This window comes from Cyprinodon tularosa, unplaced genomic scaffold (assembly GCF_016077235.1).
Source record: "Cyprinodon tularosa strain WSP-4 unplaced genomic scaffold, ASM1607723v1 ctg403, whole genome shotgun sequence".
Taxonomy (NCBI): domain Eukaryota; kingdom Metazoa; phylum Chordata; class Actinopteri; order Cyprinodontiformes; family Cyprinodontidae; genus Cyprinodon; species Cyprinodon tularosa.
In genome coordinates this window covers 115,001-131,612 of record NW_024039123.1, presented here as the reverse complement: position 1 = coordinate 131,612, position 16,612 = coordinate 115,001, and the positions used below count along the sequence as shown (strand labels likewise).

Here is a 16,612-nt window from a genome sequence, read left to right as displayed (position 1 = left end):
TCTTCTCTCCACCCATCCTATTAATGCTGGAGCTATTTTGAGGGGATGAAGTTGTTTGCGCAGCAGGAATATCCTCCTAGACAAGGTTCATGCTTTAACAGTGGTTTTCTATATTTTTGTCTTTTTTTTGTAACGTCAATTCAATAGATATAAGCCGTTTCTGAATATGTGTAGCCTACTTGTGCCTTCTCGTGAGCTCGTGAAACATCATCCCCTCAGTCCTAGAACTGTTCCAATTCACAAGAACAGTAGACAGAACAGACAAATCCCCGGGATGTATGCATTGTTACTACCCAATCCGTCCCGGAAGCATGATCCGTTCTGCGCATGCGCGAATAGATATACATCCGGGTGCCCATAAATAATGTAATTATGGTACTAAAACTACTTTTTTCTATCCCTAACTCACAAAAGAATACTATTAAACAACTGTAAAAAAAATTTTATGACTTGTGAAAAAATGTTTATGCTTTTTACACTTTCTTCGTTAAACTGCTTTTCTGACGTCATCTTCAGACATGTATTTTAGTTGTTTCTTTCTTTAGATTACGCATTATATAGCATAAGGTTAAAACTAAACGAAAACATAGAACTCAAATAGACTAGATTTATGTATAAATCCAAAGCCGAAAACGTTAGCCACCAGAAGCATAGGATCCCATTTCCGGCGCAGGTCAGGAAGAGACGAGTGATAAAACAGAAAGGACTTTAAGGCATATTTTTTGTCAGGAATTACATTATTAACCTTTAACACATTATATTTTACTATGTTTACTATTTTTAGGTAGTTTTAACAAAATGCAATCGAGGAAAACCTGGATGTATATCTGGATGCGCAAATGAGCTGATGGCGAATGCACAGAACGGATTGTGCTTCCGGAACGGATTGGGTAGTGACATGCATCAGAGCAGACTTGTCCGTACTTGAGATTGACAGCTGTCCCAGCATGCACTGCGGCAGCAGCAGCTTCCAGGAGGGCGCTCACATAGCTTAGAGTATTAAGTTAAAAGATCTCTTTTCTGTTTCCTTTGTTCTATAAAAGTAGATTTTAAGATCATTTGAGACAAGAACATTATACTTTTAAGCATCCCTATATGAACCACTTACTGGTGAATGCATAATTTAAAAGAAGTTCCTATGTCGAGAGGGCCGTGCCAACCAGCATAACCATGTGTAAATCCTTCCACACTAGTTTAAAAAACAAACCACTGGACTTTGTTTTCCAAGTTTGTAGACATTTCGCTTCCCATCCAGAAAGCTTTCTCAATTTGAAATGTCTGGAGTATCGTTGAGTTCCATGCTTATAGAGTAGCCCAAAAAAAAGCCTTGTTATGACTTAAAAAACATGCAAATTGAACCGAGGACCAGCATTGATAATAATAGTAATAAAGAACTAGGACCTCTCTGAACACAAATTTGGGAAATCCAACATACAGCGATTGTCTTGGCCCCATATCGCTCTGTGTGGAGTGTTTCCAAGGACAACTGAGGGAGGAACAATCCATAGCAACATCCAAGACTTTTTCTCTTAATATGTAACCCAGTGAGCAGTTATGTTCTGTTTTGATTTGCACAGAGACCCTTTAGTTGCTGTGAAAGGAAAAGCTTGAAATCATATACAGGAATGTAAGCAATGAAATCTGTGCTTTTTGGTCTCAGTATCAACCAAAGGAGCTACATCTCAGTCTGTATTTGCATTTCTTAAGACCAAACACCAAGGCTGTTCACAGCCAAGTAATGGTGTAACATGCAGTGCCTGCTCACACTGTCATTATACTTATACCTCTTTTTTTCCCATAAAAACAGCCCACACACTTTAATCCCTGCATCTCAGTTCTTCTGCCATGTTTATTTACACAAAACTTACGTCTGATCTTGAGAGATTTGGCAAGATTTCCTGTCTGACACCTTTGTTCTGATTGAAATCAGTCCATTTGTGGTATGCTGTGCTTGTCTTTTGGCTGGAAAAACTGCTAACTACTCTGTAGGGCCAAAACTGTACTATTCCAAATTTTATGTGTGGGGGTTTTAGGTCACCACACAATTTTAAAATGTTGCCGGGTGAACCAGCCTTTAAGAAAATTAAAGAATGGCCAAAAATGTTAAGTTTAAAGATAATCTTGCAACTAGTGAGGTTGTGAGATGAGCTGAGGCTTCGTAGCGTGTGTCAGGTAAGGCAGTTGTGGGTTTCTAAAGGCATATAAACAGCTCAGTATTAAATCAAAATGCAGATGACTGATGGAGAATCGCTATCGGTTCAGGTTTTGAAAAGAGTTTTGAAAGTGTGGTTTGCAGAGTATATGTCAGTGATATGTTTGTTAAGAAGATGCATTAAAATAAAATTATCACATTTAAAATTTGTATTTCCTAAATAATCAGATATGTTTCTGTTTGGTATGTACCAAATGTCTAACCTATCATGTAGTCAAAAGAAGAAAAACTTGATTATGAAATTAGGATTTGGCCACATGAGCACAGTGTAGAGCAGGTGTGCACTCTCTAGAAGCCCAGCATTACCAGTAGGGGGTCGTCAGCCTCCCTCGTTTATACCTGGAAAGTAAGGCTGAATGCTTAAACAGTCACAATGGGACACATGGCAAGTGCAGCTGCAAAGTCAATAAAAGAGGGGAAGCCTGGTGTGCAGTGCGCACAAGAACAAGTAGAAGCCAGGCTGAGGATAGAGGTAAGACCTGAATGACGACTAAGAATGGACTAATGGAAGTCACAGCTAATGACTTATTCACAAAGCAAGACGTGATGGGAAGGTTTGATCTTATGAGCATCGCCAGGGGCTGGTAGAGGGACTTTCACCTTAGATACATTTGTTGTCATGAGAAAAACATTAAGAATTCTCTCTGAGATCCTCAAGCTGGATCTGCATCACGATGTAAAAAGTGTCAGGTCCTTTACTTAAATTAAAATCAATGCGTTTCATTCTGAAATAACTAAAGACATTAAAGTGTCCTTCAGATCACCCCATTAATAAGTTTATAATTAAAAATTAAAAGTAATGAGAGAACTGTCTGGGGAGAGAAAAGAAAAACCTGTTTTATTTTTTAATTTCAACCAGCTAAATGAAAAAAGATTTCTTCATAAGAAGAATGTAGGGATGGAAAGATGGCAGTAAAACAGAACAGGGTCATGAATGAAGGAAGAGATTTTGAAAATCTAATTAAATAAATATGTAAAAATCTTGAACTACAAAGTAACTATAATAATGTCATCATTTGATTTAGATTTTATTGATTCAATAAAATCAACAATTTAACTTTTTTTTTTTGTTTGAAATAAAGACCATGATAAAACAAGAAAAAAATAATTATAAAAACTTAGTTTAATGAAATAACAAAAACAGACAGCGGTTCTTTAACTTTTAATTTCCCTACTAAATAAAAAAAATATATATATATAAAAAAAAGCATTTATATTCATTTTTATTGATAAATTAAAAAAGAAACTTCTGTCCTTTGTCCACATAATCTAATAAGATGCATTTTAAATGATAAATTGTTCTTTCTTGTATTTTTACTGTTGGATTCAGTTTGAAAAATGAGTGAATGAATGATGCATCTTAATTTATTCATAGGTGAGGTGTTCATTGAGTTCAAATGAGTAACGGTACAATAAAAACCCCGAATTCATCATGAGAAATTTTCTTTTTAAATCTTTCTGAACAGGTGTTTGCAAAGGCAACATAGGAAGTGTAAAAAGAAAAAGAATTGTTAAGTAAAAACAGCAATTGTTGGAAAAAAAAATATTATTTATAAACAAAAATGAATAAAAATTCCAATTTTGCACATTATTGTTCATGTTTTCCACCAGTTCTTTCCCAGTCTCCCTGATTAAGCTTATGCTATTTCATTACATTGACAGAAAAACTGCCTGTCATATAAGGTGGTACGTTTTTCAGAAGATTTACACACAGGACAAGTTCAAAAATATATAAAACAATTGTGATAATCATAAGAGAAACAAAAAGTTATTACTTATTTATATTTTCCAAGGACCCTAAAGGGGCCAATAGGTGGTTTCATGTGCGAATAACGTTTAGAGAAATTAACAATTTGCTAAAGCAACCAGCTCATGTGGTTTGATGCTTCTTCAGGCCTCATCTTACCATCTCTACCTACAGCTGTAATTGCAGTAAAAAGTCCCCTTGCAGAGGATTGATTCTTGAGGCTAAAAAAGCCTGCTCCAAAAAGTATAAACACCAACAGCACAATTTAACTCCAAGTCAGTCACACTTGTTTAAAACCAACCTGTCCAGTTAGGATGCAGCACTGGTTGTGGATCCATTTGACCTGCTGCTGGACAAATGAAACAGACAACAGGAGCAAATAAGAGGCAATTTGTAAGACAACCTCAATAAAGGAGTGGTTTTACAGGTCCTAACCACAGACACTTTGTTTCTCTGTTTCCACCTTTTTTGGCTGATATTTTGGTCACATTTTTGCATTTTGTCAGTTTTCTCCTCCCTAGATGTAACATACTGTAAGGCGGTGTCTAAAACTTACAGAAGCTGCTCAGATAGTGCCTTTCATCCTAGATGGCACATCAGTGTGAGCGGTGGCAAGAAGGTTAATTATACCTCATAGCACAGTGTCAAGAGTAGGGATGAGCTATCAGGAGACATGGAGAGTGCCATAAGAGAGCAAAAACCCAGCAGCAGGACTGTTACCACCACCTTTGTGCAAGGAATGACAGGGGGCGTACAGCCAGAGCCCTGCAGAGGTACCTGTGACAGGCCACTAATGTGCATATTTCTGCTTCAAATGTCAGATACAGACTGTGTAAGGGTGGTATGTGGGCCCAACACCATGTAACGCGATTCAAATTTTTCAGAGAACACCGATTGGAAACCAAGTGCTTTTTGATGTACTAGAGCAGGTACGCACTGAGCTCATGTGAAAGATCTGATAGAGTCTAGGGACATCATGGTGGCACAGCTCTGCATGGCTTGTCAGAGGCACCCTGTTTGCCATGTAGTACTGGGACGAAGTCCTCTGAGCATCTCACCTGATCGCATCTTGTCTGAAGTTGTGATAAAAAACTTTTAAAGCAGACCTTTGTTCATCTTTTACATTTTCTGAGACTTCTTTGTGTTTTGGAAATATAGATGTGCTCCATCCTCTGAAGAGTATGCATTTCTATGCAAATTCCTGGTAATATTCTTGGAGTATGCTCCTGCAGTGAAGGGTGGTTTTATTTCAGAACAAATCAAGATCACTCATTGGTCAGATGTGACAAACCTCTACGACTGATTGGCAGGTGGCGTAATATTTATTGTGAGACTTTATGATGGTGCAGTAGGCCTTGATTTCCTTCTGATGGATGACAGCATTATGCCTCAATTGGCTGACATGGGACAACATTTTTATGAAGGCATTGACGTAATAAACCATGCTGCTTATTCCCCAGACCCAACACCATGTTGCACCTCTGACTGTCTAGGGCTTGACTGTTGCTTTAATCCAGGTCTGAGAAGAGATCCCCTAGGAGAAAATCCATTGTCTCATGAGCATGTCCAGACGTTGTTGGGAGCTTACATGGGCAGGTGGAGACTCCACACCCACACAGGGAACTTCCACTGAATTTGGATCAGCCTGCAATACAATAGACCCATTTACACTACCTTTTTGCCGAGAACGGTTCGAGGACAATAACCGAGAAGACTGTTGAGTGTAAATGGAATGCAACTGAACTGGACCGTGCTAGACACAACTGAACCGCTCTAAATCTAGTACTAGTTCAACAGCAGGGCTCAAAAGTGGTGGCTCTGTTCTCTGATAAGAAAGAGGGCATGAGGAGACTGGGTCATCTCCTATTTACAGTCAACTGACTCATATCGCAGGTTTTCCGTCATGTCTAGCTTTGCAATTCACAGATCTCTTCACATCCTAACAACACAAATTTCTTCTCAGCTTATTAACAATAAATAGCATCGAAAGAGCGTGGTGAGACCTGGATGATAGAGAGACTGAGGCTCTCATTGAAATTTTGGCAGAGGACGCTATCCAGGCACATAAGTTCCTGAATATTATAGGCACCGCCATTTTTGCTTGCGTAATTCCCATTTTGAGAGCTGTAGTATCGTGTGATGGTCATAAGTACCAAGTTTGGCACGGTTCACTGATCCAAGCTCAGTCCAAACTCGGCATGGATCAGTTTCAGGGGGATAGAGTAAATGGGACAAATGTCACTTTTTAATGATGGGTTCTAAATCCATGTAAAATGCCTTGAGATGACATGTATTGTGATTTGGCCTTATATAAATAAACTGAATTTAATTGAAATCCAGACAACTATGCGATTATAACCTAAATTTGAATGTCAATTAGAAACAAGTAATTGAATCAAGTTTCTCCAACTTAATTTAGGAAGATTGTAAGTGGAATACTTTAGTAAATTAGTTTGGGCAACCTCAGTTCAAGTACTTGTTACCATTTGAAGCAATTCATCTATGCTGGAGCTGTATTGTACTGCCATACAAGCTGTTATTTGAGTCTTCATTTCATTTTAGAGCAGTATACAACTGTATGCCATACCTTTCCAATTTGTATTTCTAAAAAATGCAACAAAAAAAAATTATTCATTGAGCAGTTATGTGCCATGATTAATAAAAATACATCCATCCCTCCATCTATTTTCTTACATGCTTAATCCCAAGTGGGGCCGCAAGGGGTGCTGGTGCCTATCTCCAGCTGTCTACGGGCGAGAGGCGGGGTACACCCTGGACAGGTCTCCAGTCCATTGCAGAATAAAAATACATATACATATGTGCCAAAATTAAAAACTATTTTGAAAAGCATTGTCACAGTTTTACCATTAAGGTTAAAACAAACAAAATAAATGAATATATTAATAACCCCTGATTTATTGGACAAAATAAGGTTTCATTGTAAGTGCTCCACACTAGTTCCAAACATCAGCAACGAAGATAAAGCAACACCTTGTCCAAAACTAGGACCCTTGGAGTACAACTTTTAAAACAGTTTTCGATAAGAATTTAATAAATGTTTTTTTTTTCTCTTTCTCTCTCTCTCTCTGGAGCAGTGGCGGTTCTAGACCAAATGTACCAGGGGGCCAGGAGGGGGCCAGCGTGTTTTCATGGGGGCAAAGAAAGACATGAGCTAAAAAACAGGGCAAGGGATTCAAATATATTAAGAAAAGTGCATGAGGGGAAATTTCAATTCAGTTACGTTTAATTCAAATTCTATGTCTAATTAGATTAATATGCATTCAGAATTTGACAAATTTGTGACTTAATTTGAGTTAAAATAACCGTTTTCTTTCAAAATTCAGTTGTAAAAATTACAGTATTTTTATTTCATCGGTCTTGGAAAAAAAATTTAGCAGATGAAAACTGGGATCGTATCCCAATACCACTGAAGCTATCACCTTATTGTTTTTACATCAGAGGCGTAGCCAGAAAGGTTTTATAAGGGTGGCCTGGCAATAACCAATGTACACTGAGGGGTGGCAAAAAGTGGATAGGCACCAGAACCTCAGGGTCAAGCCAAAGGAAAGACTAACTATGCTTTCCTACAGCCTTTGCTTACAAATAGACGCATATATTTAAACATCCGTGCTTTCTAGATAAAAGGTATAGTGGGTAAAATACTTCAAGGTGTGAGTTCTAGGGTGAACGTCTTTTTCCATTGTCATCACCTACCTACTTTTAGCAATAATCATTCTACATAAAAATTATATTTACAAGTAAAAATATCTACATAAATTGATTATTTAATACGTTTTTATTAAAATGATTGTTTATCTATGATTTCACTGAAGACTCCTAGATGACTTGCAGAGACACATCATTTTCTCTTTACCCCATATAACACAAAATCTAGAGCATGAATTCTGTACTTATCATCTTTAATGTTACTATATTGATGTGTATAATTAACCACAGTGTTTTTGTTTTCTAGAAATTATGAATATATGAAAAAAAAGGTAAGTAATACATGAAAAATGAATATTGGACTTTAGAGTAATACTGTTGCCACCATCTGTATTAGAGGGAGAAAATTGGTAGGGGTGGCCAATGATTGGCTAAGGGTGGGCATGGCCACCCCTGGCCCCCCATCTAGCTCCACCCCTATTTTAAATAATTAGTAAAACAAAATTTGTAAAAAGAAAAAAAAAAAGAAAGAAAAAAAGGACCATAGGACCAATCAGTAACCATGTCTGTTCCAGCGCATATCATCAATAGAATTTCTTTGAGTATTATGTCTTCAGTACAGGGGCCAGGACAGGATCTACAGGGGCACTGGCCCCCATTGGCCCCTGTGTAGAGCCGCCCATGCTGTGGAGACAGCAGGCAGAATCATTAAGCCTGCGTTGAAAGAATTGCCAAGTTAAAAGATGTCGTCACACACGCGGTGGCTGCGCTGCGCACACGCTCAGCATCCGATTGGCTGCGAGAATCTTCCAAGTCTGGTCTCTCACCGGCTGCTCCCCACCAGAAGTGATCACTTCATCTCCGTCTGACTGCCAAGGAACCGGTCGTCATGCTGAGGAACAGCGCGAACAGGTCGGTGTCACACCCAGAGACCCCTCTGTAATCACACATGTTTATAGGGGAGTGGATTTTTTCCATAAATGACGCGCTCTGTGCACAGGCTCATCCTGCATGCACCGATATATAGAAAGATCCTCCTGTAACGTTTGGTTCAGCTGGGCACAGAAAACAGATGCTGCAGGAAGCTCTGATCCAGATGTGTTCATTTGAGTGTTTAAAGTGTTTAAACTTGACTGATGTCTTTTCAGAAACATGCATCAAGGAGAGGAGGTGAGGCTGCGCAGCGGGAGTCTGGCTCGGGAGAGAAAGCACCTTGCTTTGTGCATCAATAACAAGGTAAGAGGATTAACAGCTGGAATAGCCTTTCTTTACTTTTGGGAGAACATTCTTAGCAATTGATGGCTAATTGGCTTTTATTATTAATTTGTTTACTTTTGTGTGAGAATATTGCAGGTATGATGTCATTTATTCAGCAGTATAAGTTTATTCTTGCACTGATCAGTAAAAGCTAGATCACAGGTAACACAAAGCTGTACTTACAGTAAAAGAGACATAAAGAGGTTCTACATATTGAAATTTAATTGGCTGGGGTTCTTTTTTTCATTTTTTGATCAATTTAAATTATAAACTGAGCTTGACTGCATTGCTTTGCTTTGTAATCATGTTATAAAGTATTGTATTTAATTGACAATAGTTTTTCTCTATAATAAAATTTACTTAATTTAAATTTCTGTATCTAAACTGGATTTGTTTTGTTTTTTTTAATGCAAAGTGCATTAAGATTAAGGTTGTTTTAACTCAGAGGTATGAAAATACGATGAATAAAATTGACTTGTCATTGCTTTTAGTAGTCAATGCTTTTAATAGTTTATATTTAGTCAGTGGTGTAAAAAGCACACACATTTGTTAATTAAGTCGAAGTATAGATACTGCAGTTTAAAAACACTGGTGAAATTTGAATGACCAACTTGACCTCTTTACCTAAGTAAAAGTGAAAAAGTATGTGCTCCAAAAACTACTTAATGTATAAAAGTATACATTAATGAAATGAAAGCTCAATTTTTCGATTATTTCGAAAAATTCTTTGAGATAGGGCCAAGGATGACGGAGATCTTGTTGGTCTCCATCTCCCGATACGCTCTCTCCTGTGTCTGACCTGTCAGACATTTCAACATCTTTTTCTGAATCGGACATTGTAGCATGGCATAGACAATTCACGAATGCAGTTTGAAGAACACCTGCTTGCTTCTAACAAATGAGTGTTTGTGTTATATGACTCATCCAATTCCACTAGTTTTCACTAGATGTGGATGGCGCCAATAATCTGCATTGGATGGTGCACATGGCGTGAAATAAATATTTATAAACATTAAACTGAAGCCAAGAGTAACGAGTAACATTTGTTTTAAAAATGTAAGGAATAGAAAGTACAGATAGTTGTGTGAAAATGTAATGAAAAATAAGTAAGGGGAGTAAAGTATAGATACCTAAAAAGTGCACTTAAGAACAGTAAGTATTTGTATAAAGTATTTGTACTTTGTTACTTGACAGCTCTGTATTTAGTATAGTGTTGTTAAAAATCACTATGCTTGGAGCAAACATATCAGACAATTGGAATATGATTAAAAATGAAAACTCTTGCAAAAAGACTTTTTTCATGCTTTCATTATGGTACAAAATCTTCAGCATAGTGTGGTCTTTTTGTAAAAACATTTTGATATTAAATTACTAAAATATCTAATTTAAGTGTAAGCAAGGATGAGCATTACTGCTTTTGCTTTTCAGAAATGTAATGCGGTAAGTAAGTAAGCTGTTGCACATATAGTTTTAAGCAGCTATTTGAATGAAATTCTTCCACACTTTGGTTTAACCTTTCAAAATCGATCTTAGTAGTAAAAGTAAAATTAGTGTGATTACACTAGTGATTTGCAGGAAGATCTCATGAATGGTTTTTTGGAAAAAAAATAAAAAAATAGGATAAAATAACTAAATAAATATATATATATATATATATATATATATATATATATATATATATATCGAAATTGATTAATCTGATGATTATTTTTTCGATTACTTGATTAATTATAGAAGACTTTTTCCACTTGAGTTCTTGATATATATATATATATATATATATATATATATATATATATATATATATATATATATATATATATATATATATATATACATATATATATATATATATATATATATATATATATATATATATATATATATATATATATATATATTTTTTTTTTTTTTTTTTTTTTTTTTTTTTTACCTTAATTGCTAAAGTGTTTATAAAATTCTTTTACAATTTTGATATAATTAGTACTCTAATTGGGTTGCTCTTTCAGGTAAAGGCATGTTTTAGAGTCTCACTAAATTAGTTGATTTTTTCAATAAACGATTAATCCGATTATGTTTTAGCCCTAATAAATATAAATATATATATATATAAAAAGTATGTGTATGTATATATATATATATATATATATATATATATATATATATATATATACATATGTAAATATATATGTATGTATGTATTTATTTATTAGGGCCGAAACAATTAATTGGATTAATATATATTTTTTATATATATATGTATATATATATAAATATAAAAAATGTTGGAATAGTTTAACCTGTCGACTGGTTTCAAATTTCTCATCTCACTCAGCTCAGAATGCAATCCCAGGGTTTAATAGATGCTTAGAAATTCAGACAGCTGTTACTTAAAGATAGAACCTTCATGAATCATCTTTAACAGACAAATGAGATTTTTTTTCTGCCTTACTAAGTGTAGGTGTGAGGCTTCACCTTTCTTGTATCAAGCTTTTGAATATTTAATGCTAGTGATGTAGTGATGCACATTATCGGCGGTTGTGGATATTGAGCCTATGAGGTCTGAGAGCACTGTTCCATCACAGCTTCTGTCTTACTCTGCAATATGTTACGACGGTGCAAGACTCCATTACACACACAAACACAACATTCTGTTATTTGTTGCACTGGTATTTTAAACTTTATTATTTCGTATTTGGATTTGTTTTGATATGTTTAAGTTATGGGGTTTCAAACCTGTATAAGTCTTATCAGATTCACATCAGACAGCAGCAAGCAGAATCTTGCTGAAACACTAATCAGTAATCGGCAGGGTGAAATATGAATAAGGGTACAAATATGGGTTGTTGGTTAGGAAGGCAGCTCTGCTGGCTGTGTTTGCATGAGTGATTCAGATTCATTGGCGAGGCGGGAACCCCCCTGAGAAACACATTAATCTATCCAGCTATTACCCCGTAATCAATGGGACAGCTGAATTTTACAGCCATGGTGTGTTGTTAACCATTTACGGAGAGCTTATTTAAACAGTGAGCCAAATCTGCCACATTTAATGGAGTTAAGCATGACATATATACATTAGCATACACCGTCCTGTTTTAAAAGGATCCACATGTGCAATCCTTATTTTCTAAATAAATCCTTTCTTTTACAATAAATGCATGCTGGGGAAGGGATCCAACATTGATGGGTGTCACTCACACGTTGCGTTGTGAATCATATAGACGATTGCACATAGTGAGAACACTATGCCAAGGATAGGTGTCATATTTCAGGAGTGCATTATTGTATCTCCCCAGTGGGACGCTGCAGTGCTGTGTGCTGTTTGCGCCCGCTCACTCAAATGCTCCACGATTGAGTCGTAATAACCTCTGCAGGAACAAGATGAACCTCTATGCTGACAGATACGTGTTATCTTGGTACAGCAAGAAACTTCAGATGGAGACTTACAGATACTATCTGTGTGTGTGTGTGTCATGCAGATTTGTGGTTCAAAGCAATAAAAAGTTTCATTAAACTGTGATATAAATCCCCAACTTATATGCAAAAAACGCATGAATGAATACCCACACCTGGATATTTATAGTCATTTACATCTCCCCTATTGACCACCACTTGCAAAGCTAGAATGGCTTCAGAGTGTAAGCTTAGCCACTGATCATTTAAGGCCTAAATAACAATGGATAATGCTCACCTTTCTGTTTGTTAAAGAAAGAGTTGCATCTTTTTTTTGAAAGAGGTCCTATGAAGATACTCTGGCTTTTGTAACAGGGTTTTTGTGGAGTTTGGATGAACAGGCAAAGTATTAGATTTTTTTCTGTTATTAGGTCTGGAAAAATACAAATAACAGTTTTGAAAATATTTGTATTTCCAAACTATCGTGTGCCGTATTGTATCAAGGCTGTTCTTGTTGTCCTGTGTTGTTCCATTCTCATACACTTTCTTCCCATATGTTACCCTCCTTTCTTTCTTCCTCATCTTTTCTTTTATGTTATTCCTTCTTTAAATCCTTTCTTTGTTCCTTTATTAGACCTTTCTTCTCCTGTTTCCTCATTTGTGTCCTGCCTTTTGTCTTTACGGTCTTGTGCCCTTTCTTCTTTTTGCATCTACATATATCCTTGTGTATTACCCTTCTCCATTCCTTTACTCATTTATGAAAAATGTCTTAGCTTGGTTTCTTTTGTCCCTCCTTCTTTTCTTGTATAATTTTTCTTCCATTCCTTCCACCACTCATTCCTGGTGCCCTTCCTATTTTCATTTGCATGTTTTGTACCTCCCTTAAGTCTGTACGTTGTTTATTCCCATCTTTCCCCCCATTAATTTCTTGTTTCCTTTGTTTCTTGGTTACCTCTTCCTTCCATATGTCCTATTCACAAAAAATTCATGTTCTGTCCTATTCACACAACATTATCTTAATCCTGACTGTTGTTCATTCTTCCTTTTCCTTCTTGTTTTATGCTTTTCCCATCTCGTTTCCTTCAGTTCTTTCCTTTTGTGGGTCCTTTCTGTTAAGTTCTTTTTTACTTCCTTCCAGTTTCTATTTCAGTACCCTACGGAAACTTTATAGGTTTTAAATGGATGTAATGAATATAAAATCCACATTTTTGGTCATTGCTTAAAGAAGCAATTGAGACTAAAAGTTTTTTTGAGCTAATGGCTCTCCCACTTCTCTTCTCTTTTTATTTACTTTAATATAACATTCTGTAAGTATTCAACTACCTTAGCCATGCTCTTTAGTAGCTTAGGCTTGTGGAGGCTATCATTGACTATCGTCTGGACAACTGTTTATTAATTTGTCATCATGTCCCAAACATTTCCACTGCCTATTTGTACCAAAGACATGTTTCAGGGTTGTCAGGAGCGAGGAGAGAACCTTCTCCGTTCTCCACGGAGAACTGAGGGTGGGGGTGGGGCTCCTGGAGATGTTGATCTTACCCAGGCCAATTCACTCAGCTGTGAACTGCCCCATTGCATGGTAAATGGCCTGTACTTATATACTGCTTTTTCAAGTCAGGAGACTTGACCAAAGTTCGCCCCCGGTTTGCAGGGAAAACTCCTACATCCAACGCCAATGTCGCCCCTGTAAGTATGCTTAGGTATTTGATGGAGGGAGCCAACAAACACCATTTACAAAAAAGAAAAAAAACTTTGCTTGTTCCCAAACAACCCCCAAATTCTGTCCCTGAAAGTTATGAACACGATCAGTGACACAGCACAGGTCTGGGGAAAGGTCTCATTTTATACAGGCAACACAAACCAGACTGTTGCTCCATTTTTACATCAGTGTAGTTGATACGACTACAAGACAATAAATTAGCTCTCGCCAAGGGTGTCTTCCTGCAAAGTGTACTGATGGACACCCTTATGTTAGAATGTTAGCACTGATTATAAACCCATGTACATAAGTCCAGTAATAAAACACTCCCTAGGGTTCAAAGCCAGGGTCATTTATTATGGTCTCACGCTTCCTTGTGGTGCTTCCACTTTCCTCATTGATTGACTTGACTTTATTGTTCGATTGATTTATTGATTGATTGATTGATTGATTTGGTGTTGAATTCCGACAGTTTAAGTGTTTTTGGATCAAGATGCCAAGGCCTCCCCTTCTGACTATTGCCTGATACTTCCATCTACAGTATTTGATTAAATTGAAATTTTCAGTCGACTTATATTCTGTTCTAATTGTATTAGAAACTGAATTATAGGTTTCTATAAGCTTTAAGTCATAGCATAGAAAAAGACCCAGAAATAAGGTTAATGGATAATGGAATTTTGCATAATACTTTATACAACGTATCTATATAATACATACAGTATATAAGCTTTCTTTTTTCGAAGGAATTACAGAAGAGAACTTTAAGTTTTTGATGATGTTCTAATTCTTTTGGCTAAACCTGTTTTCTTTTAAATGAAAGAAAAGAAAACGTATCTGATAGATAATATGCTTTTATTATTGTTTTATATGAACAGGATAAGTTCAAGATATTTAGTGCCACAAAAACTAACAGATATGTTATGCATTCCATTCAATAGACCCAAAGGTATCTGCATTGCTACTGTAGATATGAAAGCTAAGAGTTCAAAGCATTAGAATCAGTATGTAATCCTTTGAGCAATACTGAGAAAAAAAAAAAAAAAGAAATGCTGTTGCTGTATATAGCCTTCTTTATATTTCTGTGTTTGTGGGATCATTCTTTCACTCTCTGTCTTCTCAACCTTTCTTAAACCCACACACACTTTCATATCTACCCAGAAATTTTCTCCTGATAATCTTCACAATATTTCTTCTATAATGACATTTCCCCCCACTCCTCACGGATTACTTTAGATTCTCTACAGCATGTGTTTTTCCTTAGGATGTGGATCACTTTTTTAAGCATTAGATAAACACAAAATTAATTAACAGTTTTGATAAAAGATCAGGCCTCACATTCACTATTTAAGAGGGATTACAAGTCATTAGCAGTTCTGTCTCCTAAATGGGGAGATAAGTAAAATGAAATTAGGAAGAGAACCTTTGCTGCAGTAAAAGAAAAGGGCCTCCTTATCCTTGCCCCTTGAACATGTTCACATTAGAACTACCAACTCAAATATGTTTTGAGGATTTTATGTGATAGATCATTGCAAAAATGACTTAATTTTTGTATTCAAGACGTAATACTTTTAAAATCTGAAAAGTGTGGCTTGCATATGTTTTCGGCTCCATTTACTCTGATACCCATGAGCAGCGTTGTCTTAATCTTCAGGATGAAAACTATTTCTAGTTTTAGTAGCATTTTAGTAATTACTATATGTGATAGTTCACGAATGAGGAGAAGATGGAGCGGGAGATCGATAGGCGGATTGGTGCAGTGTCTTCTGTGAAGCTTGTGCTGTACCGGTCTGTCATTGTGAAGAGAGAGCTGAGCCAAAAAGTAAAGCTCTCGATTTACCGGTCGAACTACGTTCCTACCCTCATCTATGGTTATGAGCTTTGGGTCATGACCGAAAGAATGAGATCCCGGATACAAGCGCTTGAAATTAGTTTTCTCCGTAGAGTATCCGGGCTCTCCCTTAGAGATAGGGTGAGGAGCTCAGTCATCCGGGGGGGACTCAGAGTAGAGCCGCTGCTCCTCCACATCGAGAGGAGCCAGTTGAGGTGGCTCGGGCATCTGATTAGGATGCCTCCTGGATGTCTCCCGGGTGAGGTGTTCCAGGCACGTCCCACCGTGCCTGGAACACCTCACCTGGAACACCTCACCTGGCTACATGGCATTGCAATATGTTGACATTTTTAAGGAAACAGAGAAAATGTTTTAATGACAATACAAGGAAACATGTCATATTTGAATAGATAGAAAAAAGAACTATGAGAGAGAAATATTCAAAGATCTATGTACCTTTTCACCTGGCTCTTTACCTAAAAATAAACAGTATGCAGTGAAATATTTGCTTTGGATACAATTTAGGGATTCCTTTTAGTAGAAATTAAAGAAGGTTTAGCATTACCTCTTATGAGCAGGAAGAAATAAAATCCTGATAGTAAGACAAAATGATTTTTTGCGCTTGTCAGAGGATGATCAGTCACGTATAGTTTATCAAGTAGCGAGGGAAGGAAGAGCCAGACTGCTGAAAGCGAACAATCAGTGTGGAGCGTAAAGCGCAGTTGTAGCTATGCGCGCAAGAAAACGCATTTCTGCACAAGCACGGCTGGAAGAGCAGAGTTGTCAGAGTTGAGCGTCACGTCAACGAAA

At 36.7% G+C, this 16,612-nt stretch overlaps 1 protein-coding gene across 1 annotated transcript in view; it reads left to right on the top strand.

The window, feature by feature from the left end:
• Nucleotides 1–8,384: 8,384 nt before the first annotated feature.
• Nucleotides 8,385–16,612, top strand: part of LOC119791886 — a gene marked incomplete at its 3' end in the record, with an annotated part of 108,108 nt that continues 99,880 nt past the window's right edge. Inside the window, exons 1-2 of the mRNA XM_038298248.1 lie at nucleotides 8,385–8,537; nucleotides 8,774–8,861. Of these exons, the coding sequence (XP_038154176.1) occupies nucleotides 8,515–8,537; nucleotides 8,774–8,861 (111 nt within the window). The remainder of the gene's footprint in view (nucleotides 8,538–8,773; nucleotides 8,862–16,612) is intronic.